Source organism: Lucilia sericata, unplaced genomic scaffold, assembly GCF_015586225.1.
Source record: "Lucilia sericata isolate MDLA Ls3-8-SP2 unplaced genomic scaffold, ASM1558622v1 Contig000235F_arrow, whole genome shotgun sequence".
Classification (NCBI taxonomy): domain Eukaryota; kingdom Metazoa; phylum Arthropoda; class Insecta; order Diptera; family Calliphoridae; genus Lucilia; species Lucilia sericata.
The window spans coordinates 151,447-175,000 of record NW_023994262.1 but is presented as its reverse complement, the minus strand read 5'-3'; the positions used below and the strand labels follow the sequence as shown (position 1 = coordinate 175,000).

The following is a 23,554-nucleotide window of genomic DNA, read 5'->3' as shown; positions in this document are numbered from 1 at the left end:
ATTGAAGTCGAAATCTTACACAACTTGATCTGTGCCATAGAACCGATTAGTTTTTAGTGTAGAGAGGTCCATCATAGTCCTAATTTGGGGCCAGTAGCGCGACCCGGTACACCAGTACGCACTATTATATAAACAAAATAAATGTTACCAAAAAAGTCTATAGTCTAGTTTATAGTCAATAGTCTAGTATATAGTCTAGTTTATAGTCAATAGTCTAGTCTATAGTCTAGTCTATAGTCTAGTCTATAGTCTAGTCTATAGTCTAGTCTATAGTCTAGTCTATAGTCTAGTCTATAGTCTAGTTCTATAGTTCTAGTCTATAGTCTAGTCTATAGTCTAGTCTATAGTCTAGTCTATAGTCTAGTATAGTCTAGTCTCAGTCTATAGTCTAGTCTATAGTCTAGTCTATAGTCTAGTCTATAGTCTAGTCTATAGTCTAGTCTATAGTCTTCTATAGTCTAGTCTATAGTCTAGTCTATAGTCTAGTCTATAGTCTAGTCTATAGTCTAGTCCTATAGTCTAGTCTATAGTCTAGTCTATAGTCTAGTCTATAGTCTAGTCTATAGTCTAGTCTATAGTCTAGTCTATAGTCTAGTCTATAGTCTAGTCTATAGTCTAGTCTATAGTCTAGTCTATAGTCTAGTCTATAGTCTAGTCTATAGTCTAGTCTATAGTCTAGTCTATAGTCTAGTCTATAGTCTAGTCTATAGTCTAGTCTATAGTCTAGTCTATAGTCTAGTCTATAGTCTAGTCTATAGTCTAGTCTATAGTCTAGTCTATAGTCTAGTCTATAGTCTAGTCTATAGTCTAGTCTATAGTCTAGTCTATAGTCTAGTCTATAGTCTAGTCTATAGTCTAGTCTATAGTCTAGTCTATAGTCTAGTCTATAGTCTAGTCTATAGTCTAGTCTATAGTCTAGTCTATCGGTCTAGTCTATAGTCTAGTCTATAGTCTAGTCTATGATCTAGTCTCTAGTCTAGTCTATAGTCTAGTCTATAGTCTAGTCTATAGTCTAGTCTATAGTCTAGTCTATAGTCTAGTCTATAGTCTAGTCTATAGTCTAGTCTATAGTCTAGTCTATAGTCTAGTCTATAGTCTAGTCTATAGTCTAGTCTATAGTCTAGTCTATAGTCTAGTCTATAGTCTAGTCTCTAGTCTAGTCTATAGTCTAGTCTATAGTCTAGTCTATAGTCTCGTCTATAGTCTAGTCTATAGTCTAGTCTATAGTCTAGTCTATAGTCTAGTCTATAGTCTAGTCTATAGTCTAGTCTATAGTTAGTCTATAGTCTAGTCTATAGTCTAGTCTATCGTCTAGTCTATAGTCTAGTCTATAGTCTAGTCTATAGTCTAGTCTATAGTCTGAGTCTATAGTCTAGTTATAGTCTAGTCTAGTCTAGTCTATAGTCTAGTCTATAGTCTAGTCTATAGTCTAGTCTATAGTCTAGTCTACAGTCTAGTCTATAGTCTAGTCTATAGTCTAGTCTATAGTCTAGTCTATAGTCTAGTCTATAGTCTAGTCTATAGTCTAGTCTATAGTCTAGTCTATAGTCTAGTCTATAGTCTAGTCTATAGTCTAGTCTATAGTCTAGTCTATAGTCTAGTCTATAGTCTAGTCTATAGTCTAGTCTATAGTCTAGTCTATAGTCTAGTCTATAGTCTAGTCTATAGTCTAGTCTATAGTCTAGTCTATAGTCTAGTCTATAGTCTAGTCTATAGTCTAGTCTATAGTCTAATCTATAGTCTAGTCTATAGTCTAGTCTATAGTCTAGTCTATAGTCTAGTCTATAGTCTAGTCTATAGTCAAGTCTATAGTCCAGTCTATAGTCTAGTCTATAGTCCAGTCTATAGTCTAGTCTATAGTCCAGCCTATTGTGTATAAACTAGTCTATAGTCTAAATCAATCAATAGCCCAGACTTTAGTTGAGAATTCTATAGTTAAAAATCGATTTTATTTCCAAACATTTTAACTTCTAGCACGTCTCCTCTGGGTCTTATTACCACTATTCTAAAACTTTAATGAAATTGATTAAGTTTGGATTTGAGTCCATTTTTGAGGTTTTTCGGAAAGTTGTTTTCAACATACATGCGTTAATTTAAATTATAAAAGGTGTTTTTAAAACTTTGTATACACTGTGGAAAACTCATATAATTTAGTGCAGTTTCTTTTCTCAAAAAGCGCTGAATTTCTAATCAGATGCCGTCAACGGTCTCAAATCAATTTGTTTTAAGCAATAATGTCAAATGTCAAATACTTTAACACTATCTGTGTTTTCTTTTGAGTGTAACAATTGAGATGCATTCAGAATGCCTGTTGGTGGCTATTTTAAAAAAAGTCTTATCGGATAATAAATTACATGAGATTTTAGTATTATTTATTAGAAATAACAAAATGTTTATTTGTATGTTTGTATACCAAAAAGAAAGATATTTGAAAGACCTTTCATTTGATTTCTGCTCTTAATAAAAACTACACTGTTAATCTTTAGTGAAAAATTCTCAGAATCTTTTGTAAATAAATATTTAGTACATTTATTTTCATAGAATTTTATGTAATTTTTTTAAGAAACATTTAACTGTTAATAATAAAAACCGCAATAATAAAGTTAAATAATTTAAACCAAAAATATTGAAGAAAGTGTTGTTAAAAAACTACTTGTAGGTACTAAACATTTAGTATGATGGGTAAATTATAGTTAAACAAGTTTAGTACAAACATGAGATATTATGTAATTTTTACTTGTATCTACTAGTTGTGTTAGTACATGCAATAACAACAAATTGTTTATACAATTGTTTAACTGTTTGAATAATTTTGTTTTGGGTCTAGTTTGTTATTGTGTTTTCGCAGTTCAAAATTAAAAAAAAAAAAACAACAAATTAACCTTAATAACTTTAAAAATATAGTGTTTATAAACTTTAGCCAACTTCCGTTTTATTTATAGTTAAATTAATGTTAAATTTTCAATTTAGTGTAAAAATATGAGTACGTGTAATTAATGATAAATAGACCTAAAATGTAAAATTAACAAATTACAATGTAAGCGACCAACTGCAAGCGTTAATACTAAATAGTTTTATCAAACAATTGTATTGAGAAATTTAGCTTTCATCATTTGTTTATAAACTATTTAAATTAGTTAAGATTTTCCTTAAACAAATTCCTCATTCCATTACTCTTATTCAAGCATCATTTGCCGCTCTTTTAAGCATAATTAACTTGTTTTGTTAATTCTCTTTAATTATTGCAAACTTTTAGCTAAAAATTTTCACATATTTAAAATCCGCCTAGAAACTATGGTTATATTTGAAATTAATTTTGAAAGCTTAATTAAAACTAATTTATTTTCACTTTTTAAATAACAAATACTTAAAGAAAATAAAACTATTTGAACATGTTTTAAGTCTAAACTTTATAATGAAAGTAAATTATGTATTTAACACGAATACAATGCTTTCAAACGCTCGTACATATGAACATTTGTTCATCAATATTTTTGCCAAGATTTATTATGTGTTTGAGCCCCGATATTTTACACATTTTTTTGTTTTACTTGTAATAACGTTGATGATGTAGATTTTCTTCTCTGCTGCTTCTCTTTAAGTTTGTTATTTTTTTTTTGTTTGTTTGCCATGCGGTAAATTGTAGCTGGAATGGATGGTTGATGTTCAGTGAAATGTAAACAATTTCTTGTTTATATTTTTTTTATTAGTTTTAATAACTTTATGTTTAAGATTAATTATTAAAAGTAAGCTTTATATTCATTCGATATAAAAAGAAAGTAAGATTAAATTATATGTATATTTTATATGGCTGAGAGCATTTTCAATGATGTACTTGAGATTATTCATTTCCTTTTTTTGAAACAAAGGGAAGTATTAGGGTTTAAATGTACTTGATAATTGGTCTTTTTCAACCCATACTTTTAGACTATCTTTTAGTTAGTTTGTTAGCTAGTTACTTAGTTAGTTACCCATGGATGTACATACCTCCACGACATTTTCGGTAGATATTCTAACTTAAGAACTTTCGATAAATAGTCCACATAGTAGTCTATAGCCTAGTCTATAGTCTATTCTATAGTGTATTCTATTATATATGGGCATTTCCACCGAAAAGTCAACTTTTGTCACATCACGTCGCGCACAATTAACTGCTTATATCTATGGAAACAATATATTTTTATTTTGTTTATATTTTTATGTAGAGTTCTAATAGCTCTATGCATAGGATAAAGCTGCGACCAATAAAAAAGAATGGTCCTAAGATATTGTCAATTAATGTGCGTGACGTGATGTGACAAAAAATATACTTTTCGGTGGAAATGCCCATATTCTAATCTTTAGTTTAGATCTAGTCAATAATCTGGTCAATAGCCTGGTCTATAGTCTAGGTTATAGTCTAGGTTATTAACTATTCTATAGCCTAGTCTATAATATTGTCTATTGTCTAGTATATAATCTAGTCTATAGTGTTTTCTATAGTCTAGACTATATTCTAGTTTATAGTATAGTCTATAGTCTAGTCTATAGTCTAGTCTATAGTCTAGTCTATAGTCTAGTCTATAGTCTAGTCTATAGTCTAGTCTATAGTCTAGTCTATAGTCTAGTCTATAGTCTAGTCTATAGTCTAGTCTATAGTCTAGTATATAGTCTAGTCTATAGTCTAGTCTGTAGTCTAGTCTATAGTCTAGTCTATAGTCTAGTCTGTAGTCTAGTCTATAGTCTAGTCTATAGTCTAGTCTGTAGTCTAGTCTATAGTCTAGTCTATAGTCTAGTCTATAGTCTAGTCTATAGTCTAGTCTATAGTCTAGTCTATAGTCTAGTCTATAGTCTAGTCTAGTCTAGTCTATAGTCTAGTCTATAGTCTAGTATAGTCTAGTCTATAGTCTAGTCTATAGTCTAGTCTATAGTCTAGTCTATAGTCTATAGTCTAGTCTATAGTCTAGTCTATAGTCTAGTCTATAGTCTAGTCTATAGTCTAGTCTATAGTCTAGTCTATAGTCTAGTCTATAGTCTAGTCTATAGTCTAGTCTATAGTCTAGTCTATAGTCTAGTCTATAGTCTAGTCTATAGTCTAGTCTATAGTCTAGTCTATAGTCTAGTCTATAGTCTAGTCTATAGTCTAGTCTATAGTCTAGTCTATAGTCTAGTCTATAGTCTAGTCTATAGTCTAGTCTATAGTCTAGTCTATAGTCTAGTCTATAGTCTAGTCTATAGTCTAGTCTATAGTCTAGTCTATAGTCTAGTCTATAGTCTAGTCTATAGTCTAGTCTATAGTCTAGTCTATAGTCTAGTCTATAGTCTAGTCTATAGTCTAGTCTATAGTCTAGTCTATAGTCTAGTCTAGTCTAGTCTATAGTCTAGTCTATAGTCTAGTCTATAGTCTAAGTCTATAGTGTCTAGTCTATAGTCTAGGTATATAGTCTAGTCTATAGTCTTATGTCTTTATATTTGTCTAGTTCTAGTCTAGTCTATAGTTCTAGTCTCTTAGTCTAGTCTATAAGCTAGTCTATAGTCTAGTCTTATAGGCTAGTCTATAGTCTAGTCTATAGTCTAGTCGATAGTCTAGTCTATAGTCTAGGTCTATAGTCTAGTCTATAGTCTCGTCTCTAAGCTAGTCTATAGTTCTAGTCTATAGGCTAGTCTATAGTCTAGTCTATAGTCTAGTTTATATGTCTATTTATGTCTAGTCTATAGTTAGTCTATAGTCTAGTCTATAGTCTAGTCTATAGTCTAGTCTATAGTCTAGTCTATAGTCTAGTCTATAGTCTAGTCTATAGTCTAGTCTATAGTCTAGTCTATAGCCCAGTCTATAGTCTAGTTTATAGTCTAGTTTATAGTCTAGTTTAAAGTCTAGTCAATAGTCTAGTCTATAGACTCCATAGTTAAGCTTGTAGTCTAGAATATAGTCTAGTCTATAGCATAGACTATAGTCTTGTCAACAGTCTAGTCTATAGTATAGTCTTTAGTCTGCTCTAGTCTATCATATATTCTATAGTCCAGTCTATAGTCAAGTTTTATCCATTTATATGGTTACTATTTATTAAATCATTTTAAATGTAACCAATATTTAGTTAAATAATTCTCTTTAATTGTATGCAAATAGTTTTAATTAAATTTTCCTTCTACCATTTTTAATTCCTTCATTTCAGTTACAAAATAACAGTAATTTAAAATGATGTCATCGTTGGCAACGTCGACATATCCTCGAATAGATCATCGAACTGTGCTAAAAAACCTACAGATAGAAACAAATACTAACGACAATAACAACGCTAACAACAGCAACAACACCTGTAAAGATATAATAATAAAAGACGTCGTTGTCTTTAACCCAATTAACAATACAATAGATAACAATAAAACAACTGCACCAGCTAACACAAAACTATCCAAACATACGTCTTTACTACCACTACCAATCTCCTACTGTTCCTCATCTAGGACATATATACTACCAAGATCCAATAATTTAGCAACCTTAGCGCCCAAAACAAAAATACCATATCCTTTGGCAACACTTTGGTCGTCATCGAATCATCAACAAAAACATTACAATTTCAAACGTTCCTCTTCAGTGCGTTTGCGTGGTGCAAAATCAAATTTACCACTCATCATGGAACCAACCATAAATGAAACACCGACTACGACGAATGCATGCACTGTAAATGAGGAGAAATGCAGCAACAACAACAGCAATAGCAGCAATACCAGTAAAAACACCCACGAAACAACAACTACGGCTATTGCGACCGGTGGACTACAATTCAGTACTAGACGAAAGCTGGCATTAATCTCACAAACGGACGCTAATGTGGCGGAACCCACATTAATCAAACGGTCACTGTCGTTGCGTAGAAATTTTAAAGTTTCCACAAATAACAATAATAATAATAACAATAACTCTAGTTGGAATAACAAAACGGATTCCTCAAAAGATAAAATATGTTTGGCAGCAAATATAAAATCTTCATCATTACATGATGTAGCCAAAACAAAAGATCAAGGTGATGGTCTTAAGACTTCATCAAAATCAACATTAACAACATCGACAACAACTCCTACTCCAACAACAGCTACGGGAGTTGACAAGCAAACCTCAACTTCAACAGCTGTGGAAAATGTTAAAGATTTTAGCAAAATGGTAAGTTTTCTATGAATTTTATTTCTATTTAATAGTGTTTAAGTGTTAAAGTATTCCTAGATATAGTGAAGTTATATAAACTTTGAATAATATTGATTTTCTTAAATGGTGGAAACAACATTTAGTGTGTGGCTCGCATACTCCTCGTTTTACTCGCTTTTTTTTTTCAATTTGATGTCGTAGTCGTTTTTACACATATCGTTTGTATTCAGAATTTCGAACTGAACATACCTACATAGTTATCTGTGTTAAACAAACATCAGTACTACTCGTCGTAGTGCCGCAAGTACAACAAAATATTATATTTTTAAAAGTTTGTCAATATGTTCATATATTTATTTAAATACTTGTGTTGTACAATGATTTTCTTGTTGTTCCTACTACCCCAAAACATACATACCCTTTGCCAAAATAATTTTTTGGGTTTCTTTAAGGGTGGTGTGTAAAATGGTGGTGAAAATAACAACAAAAATACAAAAAACAATCCACATAAACAATACGTAAATGCTAAAAAAAGAACTACAAAATTTACATAAAAACAAAACAACAACAGCAAAAAAAGTATTTACATACTACCATGTATTTTGCTTCTTTTATTAAAATGTTGCAACTTGTATACAACATCTATTTACACACACATATATATACATATGTTTTGGGGCAAAGAATAGAAAATTTGATTTAAATTTGATCCTTTAAATTTTCTAAAATTTCATTAAAATTTTGAAACTGTGTTTTTGCCAGTTGGTAATGATCGAAGTTCTGACTCTTAGAATTTGACTCTTCCAGTTAGTCTATAGTGGCTAATGATGCTAGTGGTGGGGCCTGGTGCTAATTGTCCTTTCAATTCCTCTTAATTTTGTAAAAGACAGCTAAACCAGCTTCTTGTGAGTTGACCACCTCCTCTCTTTAAGGATTTGAGTCTTCTTTGTAGTGGCTAATTATGCTGTGGACACCGCCACAATTGTCCTTTTCGGGACTAGTAATAACAGCCCTTCCAATAGACACCTTCCCAAGTTGAAGATTACAGCTTTAGAGACAAAATAAGCCATATATTTGTTCTTGACAAGACTAACCTCGAAGTTCTGGTCGATTACTACCACAAGAAGAATGCCGTCGAGGTCCTTTTCCTGTAAAATATCTTTCATTTCCAATATGTCAATTCATTTCCAATTCGCCAATTTATTGAAACAACCTTTTATGTAGGCAGTTAATGACCTTTCCTATTTTCAAGAAGCTTTAGAGTTAAAAAACTATACACCTGTTCTTGGCAATGCTATCCTCGGAGTTGTGGTCTAGACTATCTACAGGATAGACTATCACGACAGTGACCTGCGAGAACACAGCAAGATACTTTTTCTTGTCCAGATCCAGCTTAACACTGCCCAGGGTGGAGCAATGCTTTTCACCAAATTCTTTATCACATTAGTGTGATTTCAATATCATTCACCGCTCACTACTCACGCTCTCCAAGTGTTTTAGCGTATTAATGTGGTGCCGAAACATTCCAAAACTGGTGATCTCGGTACTAACGCCCTCTATTGATTGGTTGTGTATGCTACCATATTATTGTTGACCATATCTTCTTCCTTAACCCATCAGATTACCCGTTGTATTATCTTGGGTTCTTTGATGGTTCTCTTCTCTTTTTAATGTGTAGTTAATCGATTTGGCCGATATGCTTGCTTGGCTTTAATTGGCTCACTCGTTGGATTCTAAGTGGAGACTTCTTTGATAAAGATACCAATTGGATTTGTCAGTAGAGATCTTTTTCATCTTCGCTCTTTGATCAGTGTTCAGCTTCTTATCTTTTAGTGATTGAAAAAGAATCCTATATATTCTTCGGAAGCTCATGGGATGAAATAAATATAACCTTTTGAGGCATCTTCTCAACTTCCCACTCTGCGAATCAGATACTTAGCCGTTTTTTGGATATCAGCTTCCATTGGATTTGTTGTTTCCATTGATCGTTTTCTGTTTTTGATGAACACTCTCGTAGCCAATTTTGATCCACGGTGAATGTAAAATTCCCAACGGTGGTGGACATTCTGTCCTTCTCTAAGGTGAAATAATTGGAGAGTAAAAGGACAGATTTTCAACACCTTCCCTTGAATATGCGTTTGCTCGAAAAACTCACTTGATTTGAAACCTTTAGACTTTTTCTTTGGTGATATCTTAAATCTTCGATCTAAGTAAAATTCCCTATTTGTTTGGTTGAGTAATGAAAATGCACCCAAAATATTTCCGTAACTCGACCAGAATTCTTTTGTAAAAACAAATTTAGAAATGCTGATCCTTATTTACGAATCTCGTTTATATATCATTTACTCGGAATCGTTCAGGATATTATGCCTATTTAAATCACTATTAAATACCTGAATGATTCAGATTGATAATGATCGGGCCTCTTTCGAACGTAGGTCACATTTGTCCATAATAATCCTATGAAAATCTGCATAAATAACTTTTATATAAATATATAAAATAAGAATCGACCCATATTTGACTCTAACTACCATATGATTTCAGGAAAAAAATTATAATAACTTGCTTAAAAATATCGCAATTAAGCTAAAATTCATTATAAATAGGATATCATATGGTCACCCTTACCCAACTATACTTTCTTACTTATTTTGCTAAAAATTCCTTCTTTCACTTTAATCGTAAATTTTGTGCAAAATGTTTTATGTTAAAGCAATTTTAAAAGCAATTGTCCTGGTTTTTTATTTCATTTTCACTATACTTAACTACTTTTTTGTTCCATTTTCTAAATGCAGAAATAATGTAAACGTTTTTTGTCATTCTAGTTAAATAACTTCAAGGAAGTTACATAAAAGTACAATAACTCCACATATGTTCCTTTTTTTTTTGTTGCAAAAAACACAGTCCTTGCAAAAACAAAATTGTTTCAATTCTACTGCATACCAACTTTTCAAAGGCAACCCATTGCCAGATTATAAAATTTAACTGTATTTCCTATGTGGTATGAAATGGAATCACTACAATTCGAATAGAATAAATAAAGAGTATGGGGAATTTGAAGGCACAGTGTGTCAAATGAACAATCATACAGTGTACTAATAGTAATAAAATTTTTACTAAAAAATCTATGGCTTGCGCTTTAAACATACGTAATCGCATTCCGAATTTCGGAACTAAACAAAACACACAAAAACAAAAAATGTTGCTTAATTGCTAACTGACAGTGGGCTAAAGCAGCGACAAAGACTAATGATATATAAGAATACAACACTGAAAAAAGATCGTAAACTTCGATATAACTCAATAAACTCAAAGGACTTTGTTACAATTCCCATATTCCATTTCTTCCATTCCCATATTCCATTTCTTCAAAACTTGTGAGTTTAATAGATGATGTTTACAAGTGACATAGCATATGACACAAGAAGATCGCTGATGAAGAGCCGTAGCGGGAACGAAAATGCATTCCATTCTGCTGTTTTTGTCCGAATAATAAAATTTTCAGTATTCTTATAATTAAAAATATCATTACAATTTGGAAAATAACTTATCCTCAAGTGGGACTCGAACTCAAGCCTGAAGGAATATTCAATTAATAATATTAATATCACAGTTCGATGATATCAATAATCTTAATATTCGAAAATAATTTAGAAACTTTAAAAAGTTAGATTGAAAAAAAGTACCAGAAAATACCCTTTTAAAGATTTTCATTCACTCAGAATGTCGAAGTTTATTTTTTGTATTTCTTCATTCAATATTATAGAAAATTCAAAAAGGAACTTTAGAAGAACGAGAAAGTACCAAAAAGTCTCCTTTTTATAGATTCTCATTTAATCCGGACTCTACATGCTTAATTTCATGTTTCTAGTTTCAATATTGTAGAAAACTGTAAAAAGTACCAGTTGGAGAACGAAAAATAGTCTTTACCGGACTATTTTATCATATATATGTATATATGTATTTAGTAGTATTATACTTAAAGCAATTTTTGAAAATTTTGTCAAAATTGTATTAAAGAGATTGAATAAAATAAAATTTTACGTTTAAACCCTCTTTTGGTACTTTTCTCCTTATAATAAAAATTGTATTCCACAAAGTTGCAATATCTTAGTGGCAGTCCATCATTAAGTATTCGTATATATAAGTCAATAAATAAGACAGTATATTTTATGACAAAAAGTACCAAAAATAGGTACAATTTTCAGCTGTTAAACTTTCGAATATCCAAAAAGTACACAGAGGGAAAAAATCCCATCCATTTTGACAACCACCGTTGTAATTTTGACAACGCATCTTTGTCATTGCAACAACACATTGTTGTCATTTCTATTACACTTTGTGTCATTTCGATTACAATTTGTGGCATTTCGGCAATGCATCGTTGTGATTTCGACCCACCAATCAGCTCAGAATCACTTTCAGAGTCGATTTAGATATGTCCGTCAGTCTGTGTGTCCATGTAAACTTTCTGCGCACTCAACAGGTCGCAATTTTCAAGATAATTTGATGAAATTTGGCAGATACTCTTCCAAGGACGAAGCCTATTGAAAATGTTTAAAATCGGTCCATTATTTCGTATAGCCCCCATACAACCGTACCCCCGAATAGGGCTTTTAAGCTCATAAATTGTTAAATGTTCTTGTATCACTTCAAAAATCTCCAAAACTTAGTTTGATCTAAGTTTTAATAATGCTGCTGATTTTCGAAATGATCGGGCCTCATTTGACCCTCTCCCCCATACAAATTCCCCTTCAGAAAATGACTTAATGGTCAAAATTCACTTAAAAACACTAATATCACGATGATATTCTGCATAAATAACAAATGTAGGCATAAATCCATTTACCAAAATTTATAAGGTCCCCCTACCCCATTTAATCCCTCTTTTAGAAAATCCCTTTTTTTTGTCAAGAAATTGTTAAAATATTTCTGAATTAAGGTAAAAATGAAATGAAATTATTTATTATTACAAAAATAATCAAAATTTGTAACATAATCACTGGTGTAGGGTGTCATATGGTCGGCCATGCCTGACTATAAATTCTTAATTGTTTTTTGTTGATTGGATAACGTCGTGTAATTTTTATATTATATTTTTGTTGTTGGTTTGACACTTTGACAACGGATGTTATGGAAAAATTATAAACACTTTGGTGTCAATTTGATACCAGGCGTTTATAATATAAAACATCTTTTTCCCCTCTGTAATGAATTAAAAAGTGTATTCTGCGATCACTCGTTCAAACTACATATTTTGCCGGCTTAAAAGTTCCGAATTTCAAAAAAGTATCAGATATCTGTCCGTACATTTCAAGTCAGTCATTCAGTAACGCAAGAATTTTATATTATTTATATAGATTTGTTATTAAAAGCTTAATAAGTATTCTCAAATATAATATGGCATCTCTAATTTGACTACCATCCTTTTGGGGGTGGTAAATTATAATACACTAAGCTCTCACTCTACACATATATACATGCACATTAGATTTGTTTGAACACACACCAACCCCCCAATAAAATCATGAAAAATAAAAATCTACAACAACATTAGCAATAGCAATAATAAATCGTGTTTCTTTTCTCATAATGTTGCATTCATTTTCTGCAAATTGTTCACAGGTTTGTTGCTGTTGCTGATTTCCATTACATTCACTCACTCACTAAGTAGCGCTCACTCTCTTGCATAGAGCTTCAATACATAACGTCAAATACGTACTTAGTTATATAGTATCTAAATACTATATAGATACAAATATTATTGACAGATTTAGTTTTTGTTTTCAACAGAAAAATAAAAACAGTAACAACAACAGTTCAACTATGAATAACCATTACAACAATAAATAAAAAAAGCAACCAGCAACCAAAATAACAAACGAACGAACGAACAAACCCAGAGACTCAAAGTTTGTTTGTGAAAAAATGTTTTAAGGTGCAATCAAGTCAGTTGATTTTTATAAGTTAAAGTGTTAAAAACAAAAGTTAAACAAACAAACCAAAAAAAAAAAAAAAGAAAAATAAATTAAATAAAGTGTAATAGCAAGAAATAAAAAAAAACAACGAACACGAATAGTTTATAAACGAAATTACAGTTAAAAATTTTAAATAAAGTTTAAAAGTTTTTAAACGTTATAACAAATTTAATTTCCTGTTTCCCCTTTCCTTTCCCTTAAAAAAAAGTTCTTTAATTAGTAGAAAAAAATTTCCAAGGATTTCATTTAATTTATATGGTAATTGAAAAAAAAGCTTTTTTATATAGTATTCTAAACGATTTAAATAACATATAATAAAATAATTATCTTAAATGTTATATTATAACCTTTTTCATAAGGTTATTAACCTTTTGTGATTCCTTATGTAAAAAAATACAATAATAATATGTATATTTGTTATTGACCAAGTTTTTGTTTTTGGTTTCTTTAAGTACTATTTTTTTACAATTATTAATGTTTTTTTTTTTTTCGCTGTTTGTTTATTTGTTGGTGGGGTTAAGTAGGAATCAACCAACAACATCTTCTATTGGCATGTGTATGTAATTGTTTGTATACATACATACTTGCACTTAGACTTACATAAATACATACATAATTTTCTGTGAGTATGTAAGAGAATTTAGGGTTTTCATTTTGAAAATTTTGAGATGGATTGGGTACTTTTTGGTTTTATAAGATATAAATCTCTATTTGCCTTTTCAAAAGTTATATGGATGGGTGAGGCCTGCATACTCCTACATCTATTACGTTTCATATACATTTGACACCAACTAATGTTTTACTTTAGTCTCACAGTCAACTCTCTGCGGGGTATCTGTTGTCTTTTTCGGCAACAGCAACGAACTTTTTCCGAAATATAGATTTCATCGTGCCTCAGTGTTTTAACCAACATTCTTTTCCCACAAGTTTGGGTTTAAACCACAACCACCACACGGGACCTCTCCAATAACCGGGACAAGACATAGTCCAAAATTCTTCCCAATGGACTTTCGGTTCCCGTCTTACTAGATTATATGGCTCTCAAGTTCGACCCCAGGTCAAATCATTCCAAAAAAAGGCCGAGGATATATTAGACTCCACTAGTTTAGTCCCGGCTGATTAAAGGTACTGGTAGCACTTCCTTTTTCCTCTAATTGCAACCACCCCACCGAGATGAAGTATATAATTAATCGTGCTTCGAAGATAAGATGTTGAAGTGCTTTACGTGAACACCTGGCGTATTGGCCTTATTTCACGGTGATACTTTTTCAACAACAGATGAGCTGATTTTTTACTCCCTGCTGGCAATTTTTGTACATGGTTCTGATGGTCCATGTACAAGCAAGTATTCTATCGAGTCGCCAACAGCACCTAGAGACATATACGGTAGAACGAAACACGAATCAATCAAATAAGCCGACGACTTGTTTACCCGACACACTCATTGAGAAAAACATTGGGCACACTCACTCTAGTTATATGGATGGGTGCATTTACATCGTGCTTTAGTCTTTTAACAAACATTATCTTCCCACAATTTTGGGTTTAAAATAGAACCACTTTGTGCACCCCGAATGGACCTCTACAATAACAGCAACCGGTTCTCGTGGTATCAGATTATATGGCTCTCTGGTTCGATCCCATGATAAATCTTTCTAAGGAAAGGCCGAGTATAAATTTTACATCACAATTCTTAGATTCTCCTTAATATGGACAATATTGATCTATCCGATACATTTAACAAATTCGATTAGATCCGTTAGTGATCTGATAGACAGTTGAGATCCAGTCTATAAGTCATCCGGTGCTTCAATATATTTGATTAGATTCTTCAGTGAAATATGATCGAAAAAGTCCAGGACAGAGACCTAAACAAATATTTCTAGGTCTCAGCACTGCCGTGACAATAAAGTTATAGAATCGAATTATCTTCTTTTAAGCAGTTTTAACAAAGTTTTTCCGTGGATAACCCGACTCATTCCGACATGAGTTCAATTGTAGAATTTCTATTCAAAAAATCTGAATAATTATCTTAACTTTCGATTATTTTACATGCGATAGTGGTGATTTACTTAAACTTCTGTATATTGATCAAAGTTAATTAAGAATCACTTTGCGTCACAAATCCATCCAAAATTGAACCTTTAATTAGACATTATTCAATAATGTTGGAGTTTAGAGCCTTTTAGAGTCATACTATACGTAAATGTCAGTATTCGGAGTCTAGAGATTTAATTGTTGGCTTCTTTTCTATGCAGACAATCTAAGAAGGATCAAAATGAAAAGCCCTTTAGATAACCATTTAAAGAACCATTTTTTTGAGTCCTCAGTAAAGAATGAAATCAAGTTAAGATCTGCAGCACAGCTATCTCGGCATTCTGTTCTGAAAGAACTATAAAACTTCGGTGTCTGCTGAATACTAATTGGCTGAATTTTTGAGTAAATAAGAGGATTTAGACTTAGATTTTAGAAATGGATTTAATATAAATAGCAAAGCAAAGGTTGCCAACCTCAAATTGAATAATCAAGTAGGTGCGACTTGTTCGATATCGATTTATAGAACAAATTAATCTAACAATGACCAAGCCCTAAGACTAAGTTATCGGTTATAATATTTCAAAAGAAATCTTCAATATGAAATAAAAATCTGATAAATTTCCAAACCTTGACGTTCCCATAAAAATATATAACAAACCCCTATTATAAGCATTATACACACGTCTTATTAAATACTAACGCTTAATGAAGAATGTGTTAGTTAAACTTCTTTAGTGTTTTTCAGTTTAAAATGGGTGAAGAAAGACGCTTCGAATTGTCCGAATTTTAAAGTATATATTTTCTATACTCAAAGAAAAAGAAATTTTCTTCTATTGTTTATGAAAAAGAAAAATGTTTGATTGAGTGGGTGCCAACATTTGGTAATTGTTTGTTTTTTTTCCTAACAACTAAATTTCGTGCTTTTAATGATTATTTCTTTCTTTTTTTTAATAATTTCCTTTTTTTACAAGAAATCTAAACAAACATTGGATATTATATATTAGTGACTACAAAATGTCTTGACAGTTTTCTTGGCTTATATCCAAAATAAACATTTAAAATATGATGTTAACAAACATTTTTTTCTTTACAACAATAATATAACTGAAATTTAAATAAAATAGACAAGAAAAACACGTTAACTAAAATAGGTTTGTTTGTTTCTTTTCTCTCTAGTTCTGTAATTAGTGTCAAACTAAATAAATGGTTTATTGATTTTTTTGGGGTAATTTCTTAATTCATGTTTTAATTTTAATGAAACTTTTTAAATTTGTTTTCGGTTTGTAATTAAACTTGCGTTGTTTGCCATATAATGTTAACTGGAAAAGTTTTTTTTTTTAATTTTAATGTGTGTTAAATATCATGTTCATGAATTTTGGTTTTTAACCTTGATACACATTTTTTCTCTCTCTGTTAGCTTACAAATCTTTGAAAAGAGACCAAATATTTATTTTGGTTTTAGGCTTATAACCATGAAAATATTGAAATTCTAATACAATCTACACACATACATACATATGTTTGCTTAAAACTTAGATATTTTAATATATTTCTATGTAGTACTTTCCCTACAAGTATTCTTAAAGTATTCTTAAAATACATGTTAAAGTATTCTTAAAATACATGTTAAAGAAAGGCAAAAAAAAAAAAAAAACTACTAAACGCATTTTGCTCGGTATTGAATACCCTACAGGTGTATTAATATAATTCTTCTTCTAGGCTGGTTTATAGTTTAGTCTATATTCTGGAGTATAGTATGAAGTATAGTCTAAAGTCTGGACTATAGTCTAGTTTAAAGTCTGCACTTTAATATATAGTCTAGAATATAGTATATAATCTTGATTATAGTCTTGTTTATAGTTTGTACTTTAGTCTTGTCTATAATTTGCACTATAGACTTGTCTATAGTCTGGACTATCGTCTAGTGTATAGTCCTGTCTATAGTCTGAACTATAGTCTAGTCTATATTCTGGACTATAGACTAGTCTATAGTCTGGACTATAGTCTAATCATTACTCTGGACTATAGTCTGGTCTATAGTCTAGTCTATAGTCTGGACTATAGTCTAGTCTGTCTATAGTCTGGACTATCGTCTAGTGTATAGTCTGGTCTATAGTCTGGACTATAGTCTGGACTATAGTCTGAACTATAGTCTAGTCTATAGTCTGGACTATTGACTAGTCTATAGTCAGGACTATAGTCTAGTCATTTGTGTGGACTATATATAGTCTAGTCTATAGTCTGGTCTATAGTCTAGTCTATAGTCTGGTCTATAGTCTGGACTATGGTCTAGTCTGTCTATAGTCTGGACTATAGTCTAGTCTGTCTATAGTCTGGACTATAGACTAATCCATAGTTTCGACTATTGTTTGGTATATAATCTAGTCTATAGTCTGGAGTATGGTATATTCAGGACTGTATGGTATATAGTCTGAACTATAGTATATTCCTATACATGTATGGAAATGTATTTCAAACCTCTACCGTTGGTAGCTAAAGGCTGGTAACTATTCATTAGCTGTTTCGTTGGTAACACATGGTCCTGACTATAGACTATAATATATTCCAGACTATACATACAGGTTAGACTATAGTCCAGACTTTAGACTAGACTATAGTCCAGAAAATAGTCAAGTTTATAGTCTAGTCTATAGTCTGCACTATAGTCTAGTCAATAGTTTGGTCTATAGTCTGGAGTATGGTATAGTCAGGACTATATGGTCTGGTCTATAGTCTGGTCTGTAGTCTGGACTATAGTCTGGTCTGTCTATAGTCTGGACAATAGTCTAGTCTGTCTATAGTCTGGACTATAGACTAGTCCACAGTTTCGACTATTGTTTGGTATATAGTCTAGTCTATAGTCTAGATTGTCTATAGTCTGGACTATAGTCTAGTCTATAGTCTGGAGTATGGTATAGTCAGGACTGTATGGTATATAGTCTGAACTATAGTCTAGTCTATAGTCTGGACTATAGTCTAGTCAATAGTCTGGTCTATAGTCTGGACTATAGTCTGCACTATAGTCTGGTGTGTCTATAGTCTGGACTATAGTCCAGTTAATGGTCTGACTACAGTCTAGTTTATAGTCTCGACTATAGTGTAGTCCATAGTCTCGACTATTGTCTGGTATATAGTCTAGTCTATAGTCTAGACTGTCTATAGTCTGGACTATAGTCTAGTCTTTAGTATGGAGTATGGTATAGTCCGGACTATAGTCTAGTATTATCTGGACTATAGTCTAGTCTATAGCCTAGTCTAAAGTCTAGTCTATAGTATTGTCTATAGACTAGATTGGACAATAGCCAAGTCTGTAGTATGGACAATAGTCTAGACTAAAGTCGGTACTATAGTCTCGTCTATAGTCTTGACTATAGTCTGAACCAGTGATGCCAAGTGTAGGGATTTTTCCCTTTTTGTAGGGATTTTTTTCAAAAATTTCACGTGTAGGGAAAAAGGGAAAGATTTCTTACTCTTGTCAAATTGTAGGGATTTTTCAATTTCATAGTTTTTAACAACTAAAAATATACTCTTTCATGTATTAAACTTTTAAATTAAAAATGAAATCAGTTTTAAGTGTATCGTTAGTAAAAATTCCGCTTGTAATTTCTACAATATATGTACCTACATATCGCTACAAGACTGGCATAATCCAAAATTCGGCTTTCTTGAACTAAGGTCTTCAAAACATGCGACATACTAAAATCTTTCATATAGATTTATGAAATTTCAAATATGTCTATTATTTTCGATGTGAAATCGATTTTTTGTAAACGTAAAAACTAAAACTCACGTTTTTGTGAATATTAGACAACTAAAAATTTAATTTCAATTTAGATGAGAAACATATTAACCTCAACTATCTGAATCTGGATTTTTAAAACCCCTTGATTTGTTTAAAAGTTATTAAAAAAATAGTTAAATGTCATTAAATATTCATATCCATTTTTCCTGAAACGACTTTTTGGATTATGCCAATCCTGTAGGGCGATATATTCTGACTCCTTATAGATAGAGTAGTCGGGGGCTTAATGCAGTAACTCAGGATTGAAAAAATGAATTTAATGTTCTGAAAATTTATAAAAGTAAACCGCAAAAAGTAAACGCAAAAGTAAACCTTATTTAAAATAATTATTTTATGAAAATTTTTTTGTTGGAGGCACATAAAATAAATTTTTATCTCGATTCGATATACTGCCATAAATCTTTCAATTGTTTTTTTTAATCTTAACTGAAGAGTCAGGGTTGGAAGATTTGTATGATGTAAAATTGAAAGAAAAAAAATTTAAAATTTAAATTCTAGAAATTTCATTCCTAAAAATTAAAAAAAAAATATGTACATACATATATGTATATTATAAAACGGAGCTAATATTTTAGTTTTTGATGTTATTTTTGTATTTTTTTAAGATAAACTTTGAAAAAAATGGAAAAAAGTAGTGTAGGGAAAAATGTAGGGAAAATAAAAAGTGGGTGTAGGGAAAAAAGGGATTTTTTCTCATAAGCGTAGGGATTTCTGAAAAAAATCTCCTGGCATCACTGGTCTGAACTATAGTCTTGACTATTTTCTGGACTATAGTCTAGTCTAAAGTCTGGACTATAGTCTAGCCTGTATGTATAGTCTGGAATATATTATAGTCTATAGTCAGGACCATGTGTTACCAACGAAACAGCTAATGAATAGTTACCAGCCTTTAGCTACCAACGGTAGAGGTTTGAAATACATTTCCATACATGTATAAATATATAAAAAACAACATTGTTAACACTACATGTATACATCTCGTAATTGTTACATCAAATGTGTACAAGACCATAAACAAAAAAAAAAAAAAAAAAAAAAACTATTCGCACCGCCAGCACCACTACTACCATCCGTTTGCCACCTGTACAATTAAATTTATGCACTTCAATTCAAGCCCCTTACAAGGTTTAAATGAATGAACTTTAATTAAAACATAAAAAACCTACTTTTTACTAAGAAAAAAAAATAGAAACATAAAACTTATATATTATTTTAGACATTAATTATGAGAGAAAATCTAAAATTTATGCACAATAATATTTCAGTGATGTTCCTCGTATGGGAATTATTTGAAAAATGTAGTAATTTTATTTCATTCAAAAGTCTAAAGAAAATTATAATTTTTATTTAAATGTGATTATTATTAAACAGTGGGCGTTTTGGTAATAATTATCAAGTGATGTTTTAAGCGAACCTGTCTACACAACTTCACATCAGAAAGTGCTGTTATAGAACGGAGAAGAGAGTTGTGATCTATTCTAAAGCAGATGAGGGAATACTGATATTCTATAGTGGATAGTTAAATCTAGCGATCTATTCTAATCCAGACTATAGTGTGGAGATCAGCTCTAGGGCAGAGTAGAATTATACTCTATATCAAGGTAGAGAGTAGTGGCCTACGAGAGTAATGATCTATTCTAATCGAGACTATAGTGTGGAGATCAGCTCTAGAGCAGAGTAGAATTATACTCTATATCAAAGTAGAGAGTAGTGATCTACGAGAGTAATGATCTATTCTAGAGTAGAAAAGAGAATTGCGGTCAACTTTAGAGCAGAGTAGGCAGCGGACATCTCCAGATCAAAGTAAAGATTAATGATCTCTTCTAAAGTTGAATAGGGAATTATATATATGTCTACTTTAGATCGAAGTAGAGAGTAGTGATCTGTACAAAAGCAGAGTCAAGAGCAGTGAACTACTCTGGATCAAAGTAGAGGTGATCTAGTCTAAATCAGAGTTGAGAGTAGTGATCTATTCTACAGCTGAGTAGATCAAAGTAATGATATACTCTAAACCAGAGTAGGGAATACTGATCTAGAAATGATTAGATTGTAGTTCAGATCAAAGTAAAGAGTAATGATATATTCTAAAGTTGAATAGGGAGTTATATTTATGTCTATTATAGATCGAAGTAGAGAGTAGTGATCTGTACTAAAGCAGATTCAAAAGCAGTGAACTACTGTGGATCAAAGTAGAGGTGATCTAATCTAAATCAGAGTTGAGAATAGTGATCTATTCTACAGCTGAGTAGATCAAAGTAATGATATACTCTAAACCAGAGTAGGGAATACTGTTCTACTAATCTAGAAATTATTAGATTTTAGTTCAGATTAAAGTAAAGAGTAATGATATATTCTAAAGTTGAATAGGGAGTTATATTTATGTCTATTATAGATCGAAGTAGAGAGTACTAAAGCAGATTCAAAAGCAGTTAACTACTCTGGATCAAAGTATAGATAATATAGTCTAAATCAGAGTTGAGAGTAGTGATTTATTCTACAGCTGTGTAGATCAAAGAGTGATATACTCTAAACCAGAGTAGAGGATACTGAGTAGATTGTATGAATATATTTGAGTGTAGTGATTTATTCAAGATTAAGGGAGAGATCAAAAATATATAGCAGAGTAGGGAATTGTTGTATACTTTAGAAGTAACGAGTGTTATCCTCTAGAGTTGAGAGTACTAGTATATTCTAGATCATTGTAGATAGTAGTGATCTGTCTCGAAAGAAAGTAGAGAGTGGTCTACTCTAGATCAATGTAGAGAGTAGTGATGTACTCTAAAGCAGAATTGAGTGTAGTAATTTACTCTAGATCAAAGTAGATAGTAGTAATCAAAGAAAATCAAAATAGTCTATATTGATCTGCCCTAGAGCACAGAAGATCAAAGATATACTCTAATGCAGAGTAGAGTAGATATAATAGAGTTGTATACTTTAGATCGAAGTAAGAGACTGATCTTCTCTCAATTAGAGTTGAGAGTACTAGTCTATTCTAGATCAGTGTAGATAGTAGTGATCTGTCACGAAGGGAAGTCAAGCGTGGTCTACTCTTGATCAAAGTAGAGAGTAGTGCAGAGTTGTTGAGTAGATAGTATTATTCAGAAGAAGATCAAAATAGACTACAGTGATCTGCACTAAAACACAGGAGAGAGTATTGTATTAGTGATATATTCTTAAGCAGATTAGATAGAATTGATTTCTCCTAGAGCTTAGTATCTCAAATAAATCCCACATTCTAAAATCATTCGTTTTGACTAAATTTGTTAAAAATTTATTATTATTTACAATAAAATTTCTATAATTTTATAAACAGAAAAAATAATTAGCCGCAACAAAGCAATTAACTTTCTTTCGGTTTTTGACTTGTCACTAAATGGTTTGTGCGGTTTTTAGCTTTGAATTAACGCTTGGATAAATTTCTGTTTCTTGTCTTAAAGTTTTTTTTTCATATTTTCTTGACCAAATTCTCATAATTATTAAAATATTTAGCAAATACTAATGGTATCCAACATTAAAAACCAAGAAAATTACTGTGGTTAAAAACGATCGAAGCAAGACAATAGAAGACAACATCACTATGAAGAGTTTAACCTTTAAACGGGCTAAAGACCTCTTATTTAAAAATAAAAATAAATTGTTATTAAAAATTAATAATGTAGAAAAAAATTTAAATTATCAAACATACTGCAAACAAGTTTTAATTATTTTTTCAAAATGCTTGTTGCTGGAATATGCTCCAATGATTTTCTTAAATTTGATTAATTTTATTATAATAATTTATAATTTTTTCATATTTTTTCGAATTTTTACACTGTACTCTAACATGCAAGTGAGTTTGAGTTGTTAGAAATATGCTTTCTGCTTAACTCATGCATTAAGTATGTAAGTGATTGGGAAGTTAGATTTAAATGTAGAAGAAAAATTAAACTCAAATAGTAATCATGTTAACCACAGCATATACAGATAGTTATTTATACTTTTTTTTAAGTATGTATATAAACTTAGTTATTAGTATATTAACTACTGCTACAAGATACCTTTGGTTTTTTATATATTTTTTTGCCAAACTACGTTAAAAAAACAAATATAATTAACTACAACATTTAAAGTAAAAAAAATGAAGAAGTAGTTAAAAAGAAAACAAAAGAAATAACCATTATATTTATTTTCTTGAAAATTATATTAATTTTAACATTAGTTACTTCAACTCAATTCGATGAACAGTGGTTTAAGACAATATTATTACTTGGCTTTAGTCAAAAGCATATTTAACAGTGATGATCAGAGAGTATTACTATGTTTAGAGAGCAGAGAGTATTACTATGTTTTAGAGCTGATTAGAGAGTTTTGTTCTACTCTAGAAGAGAAAAGAAAGCTCTCAATAGCAGATTAAAGAGTATTACTATACTCCAGAGCAGAATAGAGGGTATTAATCTAATTCTTATTCTAGAGTAAATTAAATAATGTTAACGACCTCTTCTAGTAGGCACTTTTGGCATACTCTAGAAGAAAGCAGAGAGTACTGATCTACTCTAAAACTGCATAGCTAGTTTTTCTCTATTCTAGAGAAGAGAATACAAGGAGTATTACTATACTCCAGAGCAGAAT

General features: G+C 31.1%; 1 protein-coding gene across 5 annotated transcripts in view; it reads left to right on the top strand.

The window, feature by feature from the left end:
• The window catches only part of LOC119602498 (serine-rich adhesin for platelets), a 55,297-nt gene that overhangs the window by 15,104 nt on the left and 16,639 nt on the right, over positions 1-23,554 (top strand). For all 5 annotated transcript variants that reach the window (XM_037954050.1, XM_037954047.1, XM_037954048.1 and 2 more), the window contains exon 2: positions 6,153-7,144. In XM_037954050.1, coding sequence (XP_037809978.1) covers positions 6,176-7,144 — 969 coding nt within the window. In that variant the 5' untranslated portion in view covers positions 6,153-6,175. The remainder of the gene's footprint in view (positions 1-6,152; positions 7,145-23,554) is intronic.